The 18,672-nt window shown below is 46.1% G+C and overlaps 2 protein-coding genes across 3 annotated transcripts in view; one reads left to right on the top strand and one right to left on the bottom strand.

Moving 5' to 3' along the window:
• The window catches only part of LOC138582748 (stress-70 protein, mitochondrial), a 1,916,616-nt gene that overhangs the window by 822,330 nt on the left and 1,075,614 nt on the right, over positions 1-18,672 (top strand). The window lies entirely within an intron of this gene.
• Positions 5,603-11,483, bottom strand: LOC138582747 (uncharacterized). The gene is made up of 3 exons (XM_069654346.1): positions 11,317-11,483; positions 7,063-7,267; positions 5,603-6,780 (listed from the first exon to the last, which is right to left on the bottom strand). The coding sequence occupies exons 1-3, from the start codon at positions 11,470-11,472 to the stop codon at positions 5,885-5,887; spliced, it is 1,257 nt and encodes a 418-aa protein (XP_069510447.1). The 5' UTR covers positions 11,473-11,483; the 3' UTR covers positions 5,603-5,884.

The following is an 18,672-nucleotide window of genomic DNA, read 5'->3' as shown; positions in this document are numbered from 1 at the left end:
CAATGTGTGCCCCCACTGGTCCCCGTGTCCCAATGCTGTGCCCCCACTGGTCCCCGTGTCCCAATGTTGTGCCCCCACTAGTCTCTGTGTCCCAATGTTGTGCCCCCACTTGTCCACGTGTCCCAATGTTGTGCCCCCACTGGTCCCCATGTCCCAATGTGTGCCCGCACTGGTCCCTGTGTCCCACTGTTGTGCCCCCACTGGTCCCTGTGTCCCAATGTTGTGCCCCCACTGGTCCCTGTGTCCCAGTGTTGTGCCCCCACTGATCCCCATGTCCCAATGTGTGCCTCCACTGGTCCCGGTGTCCCAATGTGTGCCCCCACTGGTCCCTGTGTCCCACTGTTATGATATGATATGATATGGTATTTGTAACGCGCCTATACACAAGTGTTTCAAGGCGCGACGAGGCAGGGAGGGAGGGAAACAAGGGGAAGACAGACAAACGATCCTACTAGGCCAGGTGTCATTCAGATCGTGCAAGTGCAGAGGTAAGGGGAAAAGGAGAAAGTGCAGGGGGAGGAGGTGGGGGGGGAAAGTGCAGTACAAGGTAAGTAGCGTAATAAAATAATAAATAATAAATAATAAATAAAAGGGCCAGCTGGTGGCAAGTGCGAGGTAAGTGCAGAGCAAGTGCTGGGAAGGGGGCTGTAGGGATGCAGTGACAGTCCCACAGTGCAGGAGGAGCCAGGGAGGCAGTGCAAGTGGAGAGTGGCTGGGCCCTGGACCGAGGTCACAGAGTGGCCCAGATGCAGGTTTAGTGCAGACTTCAGTGGGGAGTTTAGCAGGTTTAGCAAGGGAGAGGGAGAGAGAAGGCAGAAGCGAAGAGGAAGGTTTTGAGGTGCTTCCGGAACCGGAGATGGTTCTCCTCAAGTTTCAGGGAGACAGGAAGGCTGTTCCAGAGGGAGGCCCCTGCTGCGGAGAGAGATCTACCCCCAGCTTGTTGCTTCGAGAAGCGGCTGACCATGAGGGAGTTGGAGACGGATGAGCGAAGGGCTCGTGAAGGCAGATATTTAGGAAGAGAGAGTTGAAGGTATTTAGGCCCCAGGCCCCAGAAGGCCTTGTGGACAATGCAGAGGGTTTTGAACTTAATCCTCGCAGCCACTGGGAGCCACTGTTGTGCCCCCAGTGGTCCCTGTGACCCAATTTTGTGCAGTGTTATATTGAGTTTGGGAGTGGCGCGCGGGGTGCGGTGGGAGTGGGGTGCAGTGGGAGTGGGGCACGAGGTGGGGGGCGCATTCCTAGTGTTTCACCCTGGGCACCAAATGGGCTAGAAACTACCCTGCTGCCACCACCCAGGGTGCAACAGAGGCAGGGCCTTTGTGGGGCCTCAGGCTCCATTAGGAGCCTATTCATGAAGAAAACAAAAAGCACACACCTTCTTTTGTCTTCATAAATCGGCTGTTAATGGAGCCCCAGGCTTCCCAAAGGCCCAACCCCTGTCGCACTAAGCATGTGTGGCAGGGGCCGTGGATGGGGCTGCTGCTTGTTGACGAAGCAACAGCCCGATCCTTTGGTAATTTATCCTCCTTTTTTTTTTCTTTTCAAACTGTGGATGCGCGCTCCCTGGGCATGAGGCTGTGGCCCACCAGAGGGGCGCGCCCCACAGTTGGAATACCGCTGCCCTAAACCCTCCCCTCCAGGACCAAACACCAATATGAGTCCTAGAGGGGATGGCTTAATTGGACATGTTCGCACTTTTACCAGGCTGGAGAGAAGTGATGCAGTATTGATGGAAAGGGGCATTGATGCTGCATCACTTCTCTACGGCGGGGAGGGGGCTTACCTGACTTGATTTTGCGGGGGGCGCGGGCCCCGGTACTCGGCTCCCCTGGTCTCCGGTGGTTGTTGATCGCTGGCATTCCGTTCCACTCCTGGCTAGGAATGCTTGCATTTCAGGCGTTTTAGGTGGTTGTGGTGTGTCCCTCTTATGTGTATTGCTCTTTTATGATGTGTCATTACTGTGTCATCACCCAAGCTAATAAAGGGTGCCCCTGCATGCACGTGCAGCAGAGCTGCTGCAGACCTCAATATTGGAACTGCTGTCTCCATCTCTCATTTCGGGCCTACAAGCCCACACTGTGTGATCACGGTCCTGCAGGCCCACACTGTGTGATCACGGTCCTGCAGGCCCACACAGTGCGTGATCACAGTCATGCAGGTTCTGCTGATCTGGATCCCCCAGATCAGCATGGTGCCCTTGGTCTGGCCAGGCCATCCTACATCCTGGATGCTTCCAGCACCCCAAGCCCATGTCCCCATGGGCCACGAGAGTCAGTCCTGCATCAAAGTAAGCTTGGGTGATCCCGGAAACCCATCAAGATGCTGTGCCCCGAGCACTAATGAGGCCAGACAAGAGTGCTCGTGCGACCGAGGGAAGGTAGGACTGGGGTCCATGCGGCATCTGCCCCTAACTCGTTTTGTCTGTCCCCGACGAGGGAGACGGTGCCCTCTCCGCGGTCAGAGCTCCGAAAGAAAAAGATGGAAGTGAGTGCCTGGCCCCGACAAGCAGTATAGTGAGTGCCTGGTCGTAGTTGGCGGCGCTGCCGGTGGTGAAATAGAATGAAGCGATACATGCCTGTGAAACGTAGATAGGAGCATGGTCCTCTACTGATCCCGGGTCCAACGGCGGTAAGGTGCATGATACTAAAGCAAGTCGGAAAAGGAAGCAACGCAGATGCCCACATTTGGGTGCACAGTAGCTAGAAAAGCCCTTCAACAATGCTGATTCAAGGTCTGATGGGAAAAAACCAAAAACCATTGCTTGTAGCAGTGCCCGTTTGAGTATGGTGGAAAGGAAAGCTCTGTTCCTATCCCACCATATTGTTGTAATAAACGTACTGACCATTCCCGGGTACACCTGTGAAGTGGACACTGCTCCATAATAGAGGTTTGGAGCGAATGGAGGAATTGAACTGCCACATGCAAAGACACAAGTGTTGCAGTTCAGTGTTGGTGCTTGTGTGTCCTCCAATGCTAGCAGGTTATGCCAACAACTCCTGTCTGAGGCGAACAAGAGACCAGCCTTCATCTGCACCTGTAGGCACATGCAGAAAGGTGAGCAAAGAAAAGAATAGAATGATTGCCATTCAGAGTGCTCAGTACTGGTTTCAGCAGCGCGCACAAGAAAGCACCCTGGTGCTCGCACCACAGTGAAGGACTCCACCAGCAGCCCAACTGGGTACCCCATGACCATAACAGCAAGTAGCAGTCCATATGAAAGCACCCCACCCTGTATCTTTGACTGACGGGGCACATCCGATTTGAAGGATAGTAAATCAACTATTAAGAAGGCTGGCACAGAGCACTGCAACGCCAGTTGGTAGTACGGATGGGAAAGATGTTACCATGTAGGAAAACTATCCAGGTCTAATGGTGTCCGCAACACCTGCCATCAAAACGAGAGCAGTACTCGGATCAGGCAGAGGAGGCGCTTTGAACAAGTACCAGTTCATGAAGGTGAACACCATGGCAGCCAAACACTGCAAACGGGCAATGACTTTGGCATAATGATTACCTACACCAGAACAGCAGGCTACGCCTGCCTGCACATCTCATGGCAAGGACGGCTTTTGGATGCTGCCCAGTGCTATAGAGAAGTCTTTGCTGGTGTGCATCCTAGACACCCTGCCAACAGGGTCTCCCACGCCCCTACCTGCCACCAAGAGAAAGGTGACTCCTACCTGGGGAGGGGATAGACCTACTGGAAGGAGTGTGGCCCAGACACCATGTCACCTGCGTCTTGTTGCCCCCACACCCTGCTGCTGTAAGGATATGACTCCTGAGTGCTGCGTGGTGCGGCCTCTGAAGCTGGCCTACCATCATGCCAGCACTGACCTTGGTGCGGCCCTCCACCGAGAGGGTGCTTGTGTGGCCAAGAAAAAGGGTGGTGTTTAATATGATGCCACCTCATGCTCTGCCAACACCCAGAGGTGGCGCCAGCCTGGATGCCCTGCCAGCAGTGTCTCACTGCCAGCACCAACATCAAGGGACTAAGCCGGTGTGTCCCCACGGTGCCCCATGTGCGGCTTTGCCGGCCGCTGAACTGTGCCAACAAACTGTCCTGAACTGATACTAATCAGTTTATACGCCGTTATATTTGTTGTGTTCGTTAGTGTGGTGTGTCCCTCTTATGTGTATTGCCCTTTTAAGATGGGTCATGACTGCGTCATGACCCAAGCTAATAAAGGGAGCCCCTGCATGCATGTGCGGCAGAACGGCTGCAGACTCCAACAATGGAACTGCTGTCTCCATCTCTCATTTCGGGCATGCATGCCACACCGTGTGATCACGGTCCTGCAGGCCCACACACTGTGTGATCACGGTCCTGCAGGCCCACACTGTGTGATCACGGTCCTACAGGTTCTGCTGATCTGGGCTCCCCAGATGCTCCCTGCACCCCAGGCCCCATGTCCCCATGGGCCACCAGGGTCAATCCTGCAACAAAGTAAGTCCGGGTGATCCCAGCAACCCATCAAGGTGCTGGCCCCCAGTCAAAAAGGAAGATCATCCTGGAATCATTCTGGAGTCATCCGATGACTCCATTCTAGAGTCATCCATGGATAGTTCAGGAAGATCATCCAAAGTATTCACACAGGCCAAAATATTTAATGAGATGATGACTCTAGAGTTATCACAGAAACTACTCCAGGATGAGTTTGGATTACTTCCAGTGATGATCTTGGATTACTCCAGGATGACTCCATGACAACTTCAGGATGAGTGGGGATTACTCTAGGATGACTCCATGACAACTTCAGGATGAGTTGGATTACTCCAGGATGGCTTCGGATTACTCTAGGATGACTCCATGACAACTTCAGGATGACTCCACGACAACTTCAGGATGAGTTTGGATTACTCTAGGATGACTCCACGACAACTCCAAGACAACTTCAGGATGAGTTTGGATTACTCTAGGATGACTCTACGACAACTCCAGGATGACTCCACGACAACTTCAGGATGAGTTTGGATTACTCTAGGATGACCCCATGACAACTCCAGGATGACTTCATAACAACATTAGGATGGGTTTTAAATTGTAAATGATTATTGCAGACCACTCCAGGATGAGTTTAAATGATTTCAAGATGGTTCCAAAAGATTTAGGAAAAGGGGTTGGATTACCACAGGATGTATCCCTTTTGAGTAACATTGGTGGCATTACTTTACAATGACTCTAGTTAGACTTCTGGATATGTACTGGAAAAAGAAAATCTTGCAGCTGTCACTTTTCATCTTTGCTAGAGCACCCGTTAACCAAGTTCGCCAATTTAGTGCACACAACTACAACCCCCATATCACAAACCAACTCCCCCATTTCAATTCTCACCTCTAGACAACATGGCCTCACACCCCATAAAAGTCCCACAGCTCCAAAGCACTACACCAAAATACACACTTCCAGCTACCTAAACAGCATCTGTTAAAGGTCTACCAGCATGACAGACTTCCGCCAGTCACTACACCCAATAACCCTAAGAGCAGCTAATTATTACAGAGTTCATATTGTGATAGTAAAATTCTGCAGCTATAAATTGTTGATATTTTAATATTGTATTGCTCTGGCTATAAGATATCTTCAATCAAACATAGGCTCAGAAAGTGTACAACTTTTTTTATTCAACAAATTCAGTTTAACGGCATAGCTCCATAAGAATAAATAGGTTTACAAAAATACAAACAAACAATCATTGATCCTGCATTTCAAAAGGTGGAGTCTTTTTTAGGCCTCTTCTGGCATTGCAAATTTTGGTAGCAAGCTTCCTCCTTATTACTCGGCAGTCCATAGTAGGCCAGCTGTTAGCCTTGCAGACAGATCTCAAAAATTCTACAAAAAATAAGTCAAGGTCACGTTGCTAATGTGTGGGGAGTTTCATAGGAGTCAACTATTGCATGCATAATGTTTACTTACATGTGGGCTTTCATCCGCACAAACAATAGGGCCTGCATCTTGGGGTGCATGCTGTACATCCACATCAATCCTGGATACATTGTAGTTAGGGTTTTTTAGAGGAGTTGAAACAGCTTGTTTCGGGCAGGTAAACAGTATTTTCTGCATTTTCCCTTCACATGGTGATACACTGCTTTTTCGGTCACTAGTGGGGACTGACACTGCAGCCAAACTCTGTTTTGAGGATGTTCCCAATTCCGCTGTTTTTAAAGACTGTAGTCTGAATGATTGAGCAGGTTTGTGTGCACGTGTGGGTGTCAACTCGCTGTCTAAACAGGCATGACTGTCATTCTGCAACAAGGACACACTATTTAGAAGACGTGGGGATAGAGTTAAGCATGTCAAACTAGATCTATCCGACAAAATATTTGCAGCCGACAATTCACTGTTATTTGATAGTCCATTTAGTGGTTGTTGCGCAGCGTCTTTATATTGTCCAGGTGAAGCAACAGAGGTGGGCTCTGAGGAAGGAATGAAAGAATGAAGAACACTAGCCATCCCTGCCAAAAGAGTTAGGTTCTCCAGTTTTTGTGACTGTAGTTGTGAACAGGCCTTACTAAGTTTGGGAGCAGTCACTTTCCTCCCATCAGCTTTTACTAAATAATTCTCTTTGTTTTCTTTTGTTTTTTTCACTGGATGTTCTTCTTGCAGTTCACGCAACACTCTTTTAAATTTTCCAGCACTTCCCCGATTGCCCGAATCCACCAGTAGCTCCTTTTCCTCTTCTGCCTTCCTTTTTAAGGCCTGAATCAGTCCCTCTGCATCACCGCAATAGTCTTTAATTATTTCTTCAAATGTTTTTTGTGTCTTGATACACTGTTTCTTGACTGCAGGTATGAAAAAGGCAAGTTAAAACCTCAAGCGAAAATTTCAAAATGTGACTATCTACACAACCAAAGTGTCAGAACCATGTTTTGCATCTATACTTTATACATTAGACTTACTCTAAAGGAAGTAGAGATGCTGTGAAAGAGTGGTGGGCATTGTGCAGCACTCATCTGTATGTTAGAAAAAAAGGGGATGCCTCACTGTAGGGACGTTAGATGTACCCTCCTCCCGAAACATCAAATGGAGGGAAACAGAGGGAAAAACATATATACTTTGCTTACCTGCCGATTGGAAAAGCACTACCGCTTTGAAATCCCTTTCTTCACGTATTTCTTTTCCACTTTCATCAAGACCCTCTACCAGCCATTTACAAATCACTTCACCAGGAATTGCCAATGGCTCAAATTCCCCATCCTTTCGAATACAGAGAGAGTTGTCGCAATCAAAGAAAAGCACATTAAAGAGGGCCATGGTTTGAATTATTACCTAAAAGACGAAAAATAAATACATTTAGTGTGCTCAAAGTATTATTGTGAAACTATTCTGTACAGGATCATTAATTTATGGTCCCCTTACTATGGACATGTTCCTGCCTGAAGTGTCCCCATTTGTGATTGAAGCTAGTATCCTAATATGCAGCACCTGAATGACCCGCTGTGTCCTCATTGCAACATGACTTGCATTGGAACCAACATCATTAACTTTACAAATACGTTCTTGCCATTTTTTACACTATCCTGCATTTAGCCCATCTCTGTTAGTGAGCCAGATCCTGCATTTAGCCCATCTCTGTTAGTGAGCCAGATCCTGCATTTAGCCCATCTCTGTTAGTGCGCCAGATCCTGCATTTAGCCCATCTGGGTTAGGAAGCCAGATCTTACATTCAGCCCATCTGTGCTAGTGAGCTATTTCTCACTAGAGGGAACACATCACCCCTGGAGGCACCATATGGGACTCATTTAGTCAGGACAGCGCAGGTATCAAAGGTGCTGCCGCTAAATAACCATGCTAAAAACTCACCCTTCTGCATACACCTTCTCAAACACTGAATATTCAGATTCAACTGTAAGAATTACTGGTGTCCACTTAATAAGATTCTGCACTTTACTTTGTCTACTGTAGCTGAAAATGGCCTATGAATGGTATATGAAGTAACACCTGCAATCTAAAGACCACATATCCCCACATAATTCCATGACCTCACAACCTACATGCCGATGTTTGGTTTGTGTAAGAGAACAGAACACACATTCAAGCGGTAGTCTTGACAAATCACATACAATGAGACAAAATCCTCATAGTCTTGCCCAACACCACATGGCAGCTACCAACCGAAAAACACCTACGCTCGGCGAAGTGTTCCTGAGTTTAACCACAGCAAGTAAGGCCAGCACACAGGTGTGAGAACAGAGAGTAAGCTCACCTCTAAAATAGATTTGGAGTACTTTCAAGAAGGGAGACCTTCGACCAGAAGAGCAGCACATAATGGAAGGAGAAACTATGGACGCAAAGTGGCATGTGGAAAGAAAGCATCAAGAAGTATTAGGCCACACGGTGGGGTGGAGAGAAAGTGTAACAGTGATGTGTGTGTGAAAGGTTAAGAATGAGAGGCATGGCCAGATGGGGTTCTAGGAAGGAGTGTGACAGCATATAGGGTTGAGCGAGAGACCTGTGCATACTAGGAGCGGCAATTAAAACTCTGCTCTATTCCAGCAACATAATTGCATGAACATGAACAGGTAGCCAATCCCAGTGTTTGGTTTCCGCATTGTAAACACATTCCTGGATCGCTCTCCCAGGCCTGCCTTTAATCTGTCCCCGCCCCGGAAAGCTCTGAGGGGGGTGGGGGGCAGGGGCCCCAGCCCCCGGGATGAGTTGAGATTATCGCCAGCAGCAACGTGAGAGAAATCTTGGCTTATTACCACCCTCCTGTCACGCCATGGCATATGAGCAGGCCCTGGGCTGGGAAGCAGGGTCCAAGCAGCACAGGAGAGTCCATGCAGGTCAGAGACAAGAGAGGAGGAGTGTCAGAGTAGGGCTAGGAAAGCAGGGTCCAAAAAAAGTAGGGTCCTGAGGATTCGAGCAGGACACAGACAAGAGGATCTGTGCATGTATGGAGCAGGAGCGTGAGAGCAGGGTTGACAAAGGGGGTGTAGCACGAGTTGTAAAACATGCATTGGCAATGCCAACAGTTTTGCCTTTTGTGTAGTAAGGCACTTGCAGTCTCTTCCGTAGTGGTATTAACTGACCATTGATAGTAACATGTGCAAAATGGTGTGAGTGGCTGGGCATCTAATAGCAATACCTGGCAGAGGCCTAATCCTTACACAAAAGCCCAAAGTGTTGGCTTTGCCAATGTTTGTTTATAAAAGGAGTTCAGTGAAGGACACGCACAGTGCTAATAAATCAGGTGGCTGAAGGCAGACCTGGTTAAGGAGGGTTTGCAAATCCAATTAAGTCATTAACTTCCAGAAGACTGCTTTGAAAAAACACTGGCAGGCACCTTGACTGCAAAGTTTGATGGTAAGGCTTGATCAAAGCGAACGCAAGAGAGTTCCCATGGGGTGGTGTTTTGGGCTGGGAGGGGCAGGAAATGGGTGGGAATGACCATAGGGTTTAGCATGGCCATGCGTAGCCAATGGGTGGGCAAATAACCAAACACCTACACCCCCAAAAAAGAATACACACGCCAATCTTGAAACACCTAGGCAACACAAACACCACACCATCCACACACATTAAAAGCAAAGGCCCCTACACAACATGCGCCCACCATCCACATGCATACAGTCACCATCCACACACATTAAAAGCAAAGGCCCCTGCACAACATGCGCACACCATCCACATGCATGCAGTCACCATCCACACACATTAAAAGCAAAGGCCCCTACACAACATGCGCACACCATCCACATACATAAAAAGAAAAGCCCCCTAACACACGCACATCATCCCCACACATACATTAAAAGAAAAGCCCCCTACACAACGCACGCACATCATCCACACACATACATTAAAAGAAAATCCCCCTACACAACACACGCACATCATCCACACAAATACATTAAAAGAAAAGCCCCCTACACAACGCACGCACATCATCCACACACATACATTAAAAGAAAATCCCCCTACACAACACACGCACATCATCCACACAAATACATTAAAAGAAAAGCCCCCTACACAACGCACGCATATCATCCACACACATACATTAAAAGAAAATCCCCCTACACAACGCACGCATATCATCCACACACATACATTAAAAGAAAATCCCCCTACACAACGCACGCATATCATCCACACACTTTGGAGAGAACGGGATCATCAGGGGAGTGAAGCCTGTAAACTAGAAGGGACACATGGTGACTGGATTAACAGATGGCAAATACACGTTCCAGAACAGTCAGGAAAGCAGATAATGCATTGAAGATTTCAGCAGTATACCTTCAGCCTGTAAACAAAGTACATTTTGATCCCCCTTGTATAGGAGACGATAAAAACATCAGGTTCGACTGAACAAACGCACAGACACTGTACAAACAGGAAACGCAACAGAATTAGCATTTACCAAAACGCGAGGAAAGTACATTTTCTAGCTGGTTTTTACCACGTTTCAATACGTCTAGCGGGTTACGGCTATAAGTTGAATAATAGGTGTTATAAAGCATTCTGAGCACTGTGTATCTTATTGAGCTCATTTGTTGTTTTGAAGGCCTCGGGAAGTGGAGAGAAGGCAGCGAACACGCGTCTAAACCGGAGCTGGGAAGCGAGTACTTGCAACGCGAAACTTCAGGAAACAGGAAAAGAAAGAAGAACGCCTCTGAGGAGGAGCAACTGGATTAGCCTACTTTGGAGAGAACGGGATCATCAGGGGAGTGAAGCCTGTAAAGAAGGCACACATGGTGACTGGATTAACAAATGGCAACACGTTCCAGAACAGTAAGGAAAGCTGATAATGCATTGAAGATTTCAGCAGTATACCTTCAGCCTGTAAACAAAGTACATTTTGATCCCCCTTGTATGGGAGACGAGTGGTTAAAAACATCAGGTTCGACAGAACAAACGCACGTACACTGTACAAACAGGAAACGCAACAGAATTAGCATTTACCAAAACGCGAGGAAAGTACATTTTCTATGTTTTTGCTAGTTTTTAGCACGTTTCAATACGTCTAGCGGGTTACGGCTATAAGTTGAATAATGGGTGTTATAAAGCATTCTGAGCACTGTGTATCTTTTGGATCTCATTTGTTGTTTTGAAGGCAGCGGGAAGAGGAGAGAAGGCAGGGAACTCGGGTCTATATTAGAGGTCCGAGACCAGAAAATCCAGAGTATTCGCTGAAGTGCAGTGTGCATATTTCGTTAGAGTCCAGGTCAGGAACCTGTAGGTTAATGGAAGAAGAAAGCCGAAGAAGGGAGAGACGAGACAGCGAACAGGATCAATCCTTAATAGCTCGATCCTCGAGGACCATATGGCGGCCATATGCCATGTGGCTTCTGTTTGGGAGCTTGTATGCTTACCAGGACAAAGAGGAAACAGCCACGAGGACGACGACGAAGACGAAGATCCAGATGCTGCAGAATTCCAAAACCGAAAGAACAAACAAAGCCACCAGCAGCTAAATATACCTGCCGGTGCACGGCATGGAGTCCTCCTTCCTCCATGATTGTCTTCATCAGCTACATCATCACAGTGCGTCGTACGTAAAAAAAAACGTCCCCACGTCATGACGCCTTAAGGCATTTAAAAAAAGTGTCGGCAAACTTTTAAACAAACACACAATACTCTCGGGTATCATATGGACTTTAACTGCAATTCTTCTACCACTGCCTTGCTACCTAATGATGCAAATGCCACTTTATCTGTGTCTATGACCCCAGAAAACATGCCCCCCACTGGTTTGAATGAAATTACCGCTATCTGCAATTCTTCTACCACTGCCTTGCTACCTAATGATGCAAATGCCACTTTATCTGTGTCTATGACCCCAGAAAACATGCCCCCCACTGGTTTGAATGAAATTACCGCTATTTGCAATTCTTCTACCACTGCCTTGCTACCTAATGATGCAAATGCCACTTTATCTGTGTCTATGACCCCAGAAAACATGCCCCCCACTGGTTTGAATGAAATTACCGCTATCTGCAATTCTTCTACCACTGCCTTGCTACCTAATGATGCAAATGCCACTTTATCTGTGTCTATGACCCCAGAAAACATGCCCCCCACTGGTTTGAATGAAATTACCGCTATCTGCAATTCTTCTACCACTGCCTTGCTACCTAATGATGCAAATGCCACTTTATCTGTGTCTATGACCCCAGAAAACATGCCCCCCACTGGTTTGAATGAAATTACCGCTATTTGCAATTCTTCTACCACTGCCTTGCTACCTAATGATGCAAATGCCACTTTATCTGTGTCTATGACCCCAGAAAACATGCCCCCCACTGGTTTGAATGAAATTACCGCTATCTGCAATTCTTCTACCACTGCCTTGCTACCTAATGATGCAAATGCCACTTTATCTGTGTCTATGACCCCAGAAAACATGCCCCCCACTGGTTTGAATGAAATTACCGCTATCTGCAATTCTTCTACCACTGCCTTGCTACCTAATGATGCAAATGCCACTTTATCTGTGTCTATGACCCCAGAAAACATGCCCCCCACTGGTTTGAATGAAATTACCGCTATTTGCAATTCTTCTACCACTGCCTTGCTACCTAAAGGATTCTCACCCAGGGGGTGCATGCTATGTTTAGGCCTCATGGCTTCCATTTTAGCCCAACATAGTCTCAAGCTTTACCCTTGCCACGATGGGGATTTTGAGGGTGCTGGGTGCCTGCTTTTGACTGGGATGGCAAAGGGTTCTCACCCAGGGGGTGCATGCTATGTTTAGGCCTCATGGCTTCCATTTTAGCCCAACATAGTCTCAAGCGTTCCCCTTGCCACAATGGGGATTTTGAGGGTGCTGGGTGCCTGTTTTTGACTGGGATGGCAAAGGATTCTCACCCAGGCGGTGCATGCTATGTTTAGGCCTCATGGCTTCCATTTTGGCCCAACATAGTCTCAAGCTTTACCCTTGCCACAATGGGGATTTTGAGGGTGCTGGGTGCTTGTTTTTGACTGGGATGCCAAAGGATTCTCACCCAGGGGGTGCATGCTATGTTTAGGCCTCATGGCTTCCATTTTAGCCCAACATTTTAGACGGCTAAAAATGCACCTTGGTATCCATGAATACGCAGGGCACCCCTTTTGCCACCTGTATTCTGTTCTGTTATCTTAATTATTTGACTAACTTTTAATTGCTTGTATAATCTGGTTAGGGTATTTCTGTCAACCAACACAGCCATACAAATGGAAATGGATGAAAGGCCCCCTCGAGGAAAAGGAAAGAAACGAGGACCTTACAAAAAATGGATTGCACTGGTAAAATATATTAACGTTCAATGCAACTCTACCGATAAGAGGTCTCCTACATGCTTTTACTCCCCAAAAATACATTCTTCCTAAAAACAAGCAAATATTTCTAAAACAAAAAGGGGTGAAAGTGCACCAAAAATAAACTCCTGTATTCGGCTTGGTCACTAACAACCAGACTACCTCTAACCGCCTGACTACCTCTAACCGCCTGACTACCTCTAACCGCCTGACTACCTCTAACCGCCTAACTACCTCTAACCGCCTGACTACCTCTAACCGCCTGACTACCTCTAACCGCCTGACTACCTCTAACCGCCTGACTACCTCTAAAGTTGGGAAATTAAGTCTGCTTTCATTACATGTCATTTGTTTTCTCTATTCTGTGCATTCATACTTTACACTCTCTGGCTCTTAAAGCAAGACCTGTATGACAATTATGCAATTCTAATACTGGTTTTATGTGTGGCTGCAGAGGAACATTTCATCGTAGAAACTGATTCTTCAAACACTAGCCATCCACATACCAGTAATACAAAAGGTATGTTTTTTCATCAAAGTTGAAAATGAAACTTTTATATCTGAAATGCCAAATTGTTTTGAATTGGATTGAACATAACTGGTTTCCTACATTCAAACACATGCTGGAAGTGCATCTTTTAGGCTTCAAGGAAGCCCCGAGAAACACTTTGCTTACTTTTGTAGCTAGAGGGGGCTACTTTTAGAAATGTTTATACAACCCCAATGGGCCCATTGCTAGCAACTTGAATCCATAACCCTAAACTGGGAATTCCTAAACAGCTGTCTAAACTCACCTGTGGGATGGGTTCTCTAGTTTAGCTGGTCATTCACCACTCAACCCCTTCTTCCATTAAGTGCTGCTAGTATTTTTACTGTGTGTTTCCCTTACTTGTTCCCTAGGGCCAAATATGTGTTGGGGACATGTGTGACCAGCTTTTGGGGGCCGGTGAATCCATCTTAAATTTCCTTTGTCACCTTTTGAGTGTGGTCTGCATACCTGTCTTTTCCTTCTATGTGTAAGGGAAGGGCCTGGTAGACTAATTGCACCTTTCTGTTGAGATGTTATGGTTAGTGGTCTATATCATTAAGTGGCAGACCTGGTGAACCAGGTCTGGTAAGTGCATATTTTCTGGAGACCCTGTGTTAGCTCCTATACATAATGGGGTGTTCATATGAAATAATGTACTCACCAGTAATGTTGAGATTAATTTATATCTAAACGTTTATATAAAGACTATATTTTTAACCAAACTATATTGTGTGGGCAATCTTTTCTTTTGTACTTGTGGTGGTTGACATTTGGTGAGTCAGTTTAACTTGAGAGACTTTGCTTGTGGTTACCAGCAGAATGGAGGACACACTTTATCTACATACCAGGAGCTTTGATGTACTTTCTGTATGTACATAGACAGGGCAGTATGAATGTGGATTGGGCAATATGACAAAGTGAGTCTATTATCATTCATATATGATAAGCTTGACTTTTTATGTCCAGTGAAAACATTTCACATAACTTGTACTGAAGTAATTGAATTTTTGGCAGAAGTGAAAGAATAGCGCTATATATGCAATTTTTCTTTTTTGGAAAAATTTTGGTTGGACATGATTTCATTTTGGAATCATTGAAGTAATCCTGTTTCAGTCGCTTATCTTGCCAGCTCACATTGTCTTCGGGAAGTGTATAGACTGCCAGTCGAAGCCTTATTCAAACATATGATTGGGATCACTCCAAGTTTGTAGTAGTGTGGGGCCTGAGTAATCATTTTAGACCGTACTCCTCGCTGTACTCATGCAGAAAAGTAGTCATTGCGTGATAGGCACCAATGTAAAATGAGTGCACTGATTACTGTCTAACAAATGTTAAGGTTGGATAATTGTGGCTTAATTTGGGCTCCATGGCAAGTTCTACCAATATGTGTCTTGAATCACATGGATTTGGTTTGGAAGGGTGCATGATGACTAATTAAAATGACTATTTTTGACTATAGAATGTACTTAGCGGTGAATTCCCATACTTATGCGTTAGTCACTTATTACTGCAAGAAAACTATTTCTGTGGCATGTATGCTTTTTAAGTGTGATTCCTGGTCAATGGTTCAGCACTTTTACATTGGGTGTTGCAATTTAAATGATCATATCCATATTATGCTTTTTACATGCAATTAAAACTAATGCCAAACAGATGTGCTTAGCAAAGCATTATAAAATCATTCAGCACAAGTGCAATTAAGCAAAAGCTGAAAGACTATCCGTATTAGACCGCAAATCATCCTACAAACTCTGTGATTAATCAGTAAGCCATCCCCAAATCATCAAGAACAAACATGTTTCATGACGATGCTCTTGACAGTAGGTCATCCCAGAATCATCCCCAAATCATCAGGGACAAACATGCTTGTCAAGTAATCAGCAGGTCATCCCAGAATCACCGGGGCAAACCTGTCGATGCTCTTGAAGTAATCGGCAGGTCATCCCAGAATCATCCCCAAATCATCATGGTGATGCTCTTGAAGTAATCGGCAAGTCATCCTAAAATCATCAGGAACAAAGAGTTTGCTAAAATAGGGATGATGTTAGCATCATCAGCAAGTCATCCTAAGCTCATCCCCAAATCATCACCCACCATTCTGAGACATTTGCTGATGACTTTAACAGCATGATGACTTCTGATGATGTGGGAATGACTTCTAATGTAGTTCGATGATCATCGGATGACTCCAGGATGGTCTCTAAAGTCATCCTTTTTGACCTGGGGGGCCCCCGAACTCTGGCGAGGCCGGCCATGTGACCACCGTCGGCCCCCCTAACAGTGGTCTCACCTGGGTTTTCTCTCTTGCACCTACTTCACTTCCATTCTCTCCCTGGATGTGCCCCAGTGATCAAGACGGTGGGGGGAGATGGCAATCCCCCTACTTCGGGAATTATATAGGAGAGAAATGCTTTTGTAAAATTTACTGAGCTTGTGCTGATAGCTGCTTCCCATCACACGGTTCAATAGCACCACCAGAGCATATTTTTGGAGAAAACTGGCTAAAAAGTCATACAATTTACAGTCTGTTCTTTAGGGTAATTCTTCAAACAATCTAGTAGGCGCCATGTCAGCAACAATATAAAAAATAACCAAATAATGTGATGAAGTCTAATCATTTTTTTGTGTTTCTGTGATTAATCCATCTTCTAATGCAAACACCAAACAATACTCAGTGAAGCAGATCTAAATGTATTGCATCAAAGTGCAAAGTAAACCCATCACATATAAATGTCACAATACACATATTTGTTTACAGTAGTAGAAGAATATAATACATGACATGGTAAACCAAACAATTCATTTCATAAATAATGAATACACAGTTCATTGGGTTATTACATGTTCCAAATCTATGTGCATCCATTCCTTTGGCATGTGAATGTTATTTTAATGTGTGTCTGACACCAGGTTCGAAAAGGAGATCCGATGAGCAGAAGCTAAAACCAGCACCTGGGTGTCAGGCATCACCCTTTAGGCAGGAGCTACTGCAGGGGAACCAGGAGCTACCACAATGCTCTTTTATTTTTTGTCCATTTTGTATGAATTACTGTGTTTAAATGTATATTAGATGTGTTCTTACTCTACTTTATTAGCATTCTCAACACTCAAATGTCACATTTACATGTTTGGAAGGCACCAGTTGGCACTAGGAGCGAAAAGTAGCTCCTGATAGCTGTTGGTTTCAAGCGAACCATGCTCTACTATGCTAGAAGAAGGAGCTAAATGGCTCTCAGCTCCCCCCAATTTCGAACCCTGTATGGCACTTGTATGGATGCTATTTGAGTGATGTGGAATGAATGGCACTCTTCTTGCACTTTGCACTTCAAATGTTGTTTGATGTTGTATTTGATCGTATCTTGATGGTTTGTAGATTTGGAACATGTTATATAACCTAATGAACTGTCACAGATTATTTATAAAAAGGAATTGTTTGGTTTACCATGTCATGTATGACATTCTTCTACTATTGTAAAAACAATATTTGTATTGTGACATATATATTGGTGAGGGGTTTACCATGCAGTTTGATGCAATATATTTAGATCAGCTTCACTGAATATAGTCCAGTGTTTGTATTAGAAAATAGATTCTTCTAATGAGAGGCAGCATCTCCTGCGTCTCCGGTGTCGAGGTGGGACAGAGCAGCGAAACAAACCTCTCCATCTAATCCAATGACTCCCATCGCGGGTTGAGAGGATGGCAGTCTCATAGAGGCAGTGATTCTGAGGATTAGAAGCTGCAGGTGTGCCACGGACACCTGAGAGCGATAATGTGGCCCTGCAGCAGCGGTCCGAGGCCCACAAGATGGCTGCAGCTGCTGCAGCACTCGCGGAGCGCTTGCGTTGCTGACTGCCTTGAGTTCTGACGACAGAGCCTGGGACTGGCGAGGTGAGCCCCAAATCATACATTGCAGTGGGGGCTCAGAACGCTGTGCGGACTCCAGGTGGCTGAAAGGAGTGGAGCGCAGACATGCCAACATTTGGGAGCCCCTGAGAGGGAGACTTCACCATAGGAATCTGGAGAATGTCTTTTTTCCATAGGATTGCATTGGGGCTATAATTATTTTAAGTGGGAGACAGTAAAAAATAGCACGATTTTTAATTGAAAAATTGCGAGTCTCCCATTTAAATCGCGAGTGTTGGCATGTATGGGAGCGGGCCTGGGAGCTCTTTGCCAGTGGCAGAGTCAGGACACTGGGGAGGAAGAGCCCTGCGTAGCGCTGTCCAAGGTGTTAGGCAAGAATTGATGTAGTAACACTGTGTGAGACTACACAACACTTGTGTACTTGGTATTATGTAACCCACCTTTTGATGTAGGCTTCTGGCTGGATTGCAGATGTTTCACTCGACTATGGATTTCTCGACCCCTGGTACTAGGTTCTTGCAGCAGCAAAGAGGTACAGCCAGTCAGGGAGAATGGTTCAGTGGAGTTCGTCTCGCGGTTAGTTGGTCTCACTAACCCAGGGGAAGAAGTCGTCCCTTCCAGAGATCAGAAAAAGGAGTTTCAGCACAGCAGCAGGGCTTCACCGTGCCATTCAAAAGTCCAGGAGGATGCAGCAAGCTTCATTCACGGTTTCTTCGTCGGGTGTTCTTCCCAGTGGTCGACTCTGCCTCCAGTCCCAAAACCCTCACCTTTTAAGCAGCTTTCACCCATTCATGCACAGCCGATGCTGTCATTCACAATCAGGATTGGTTGCGTTCAGGCACTCCTAGAGACAAAGGACAGGGGAGAACTCCCTCACTTCCTGCTTTTCCAGACACACAAGAGCAAGAGGCGGGTTTCAAGACTGAAGCCTGCCAAAGGCAAAACGAACAAAGGGCTCAAACCTAGCTTGGTGCACAAAGTAAAACCCAAGAAAGACCTCACAAACAGAAAATGGCAAAAAAAGAACGGGCCATTT

The sequence above is a fragment of the Ambystoma mexicanum genome, chromosome 3q, assembly GCF_040938575.1.
Source record: "Ambystoma mexicanum isolate Mex_15411 chromosome 3q, UKY_AmexF1_1, whole genome shotgun sequence".
NCBI classification, from domain to species: domain Eukaryota; kingdom Metazoa; phylum Chordata; class Amphibia; order Caudata; family Ambystomatidae; genus Ambystoma; species Ambystoma mexicanum.
Note: the sequence above shows the minus strand (reverse complement) of the source record. Positions and strands in the feature narration are given on the sequence as shown.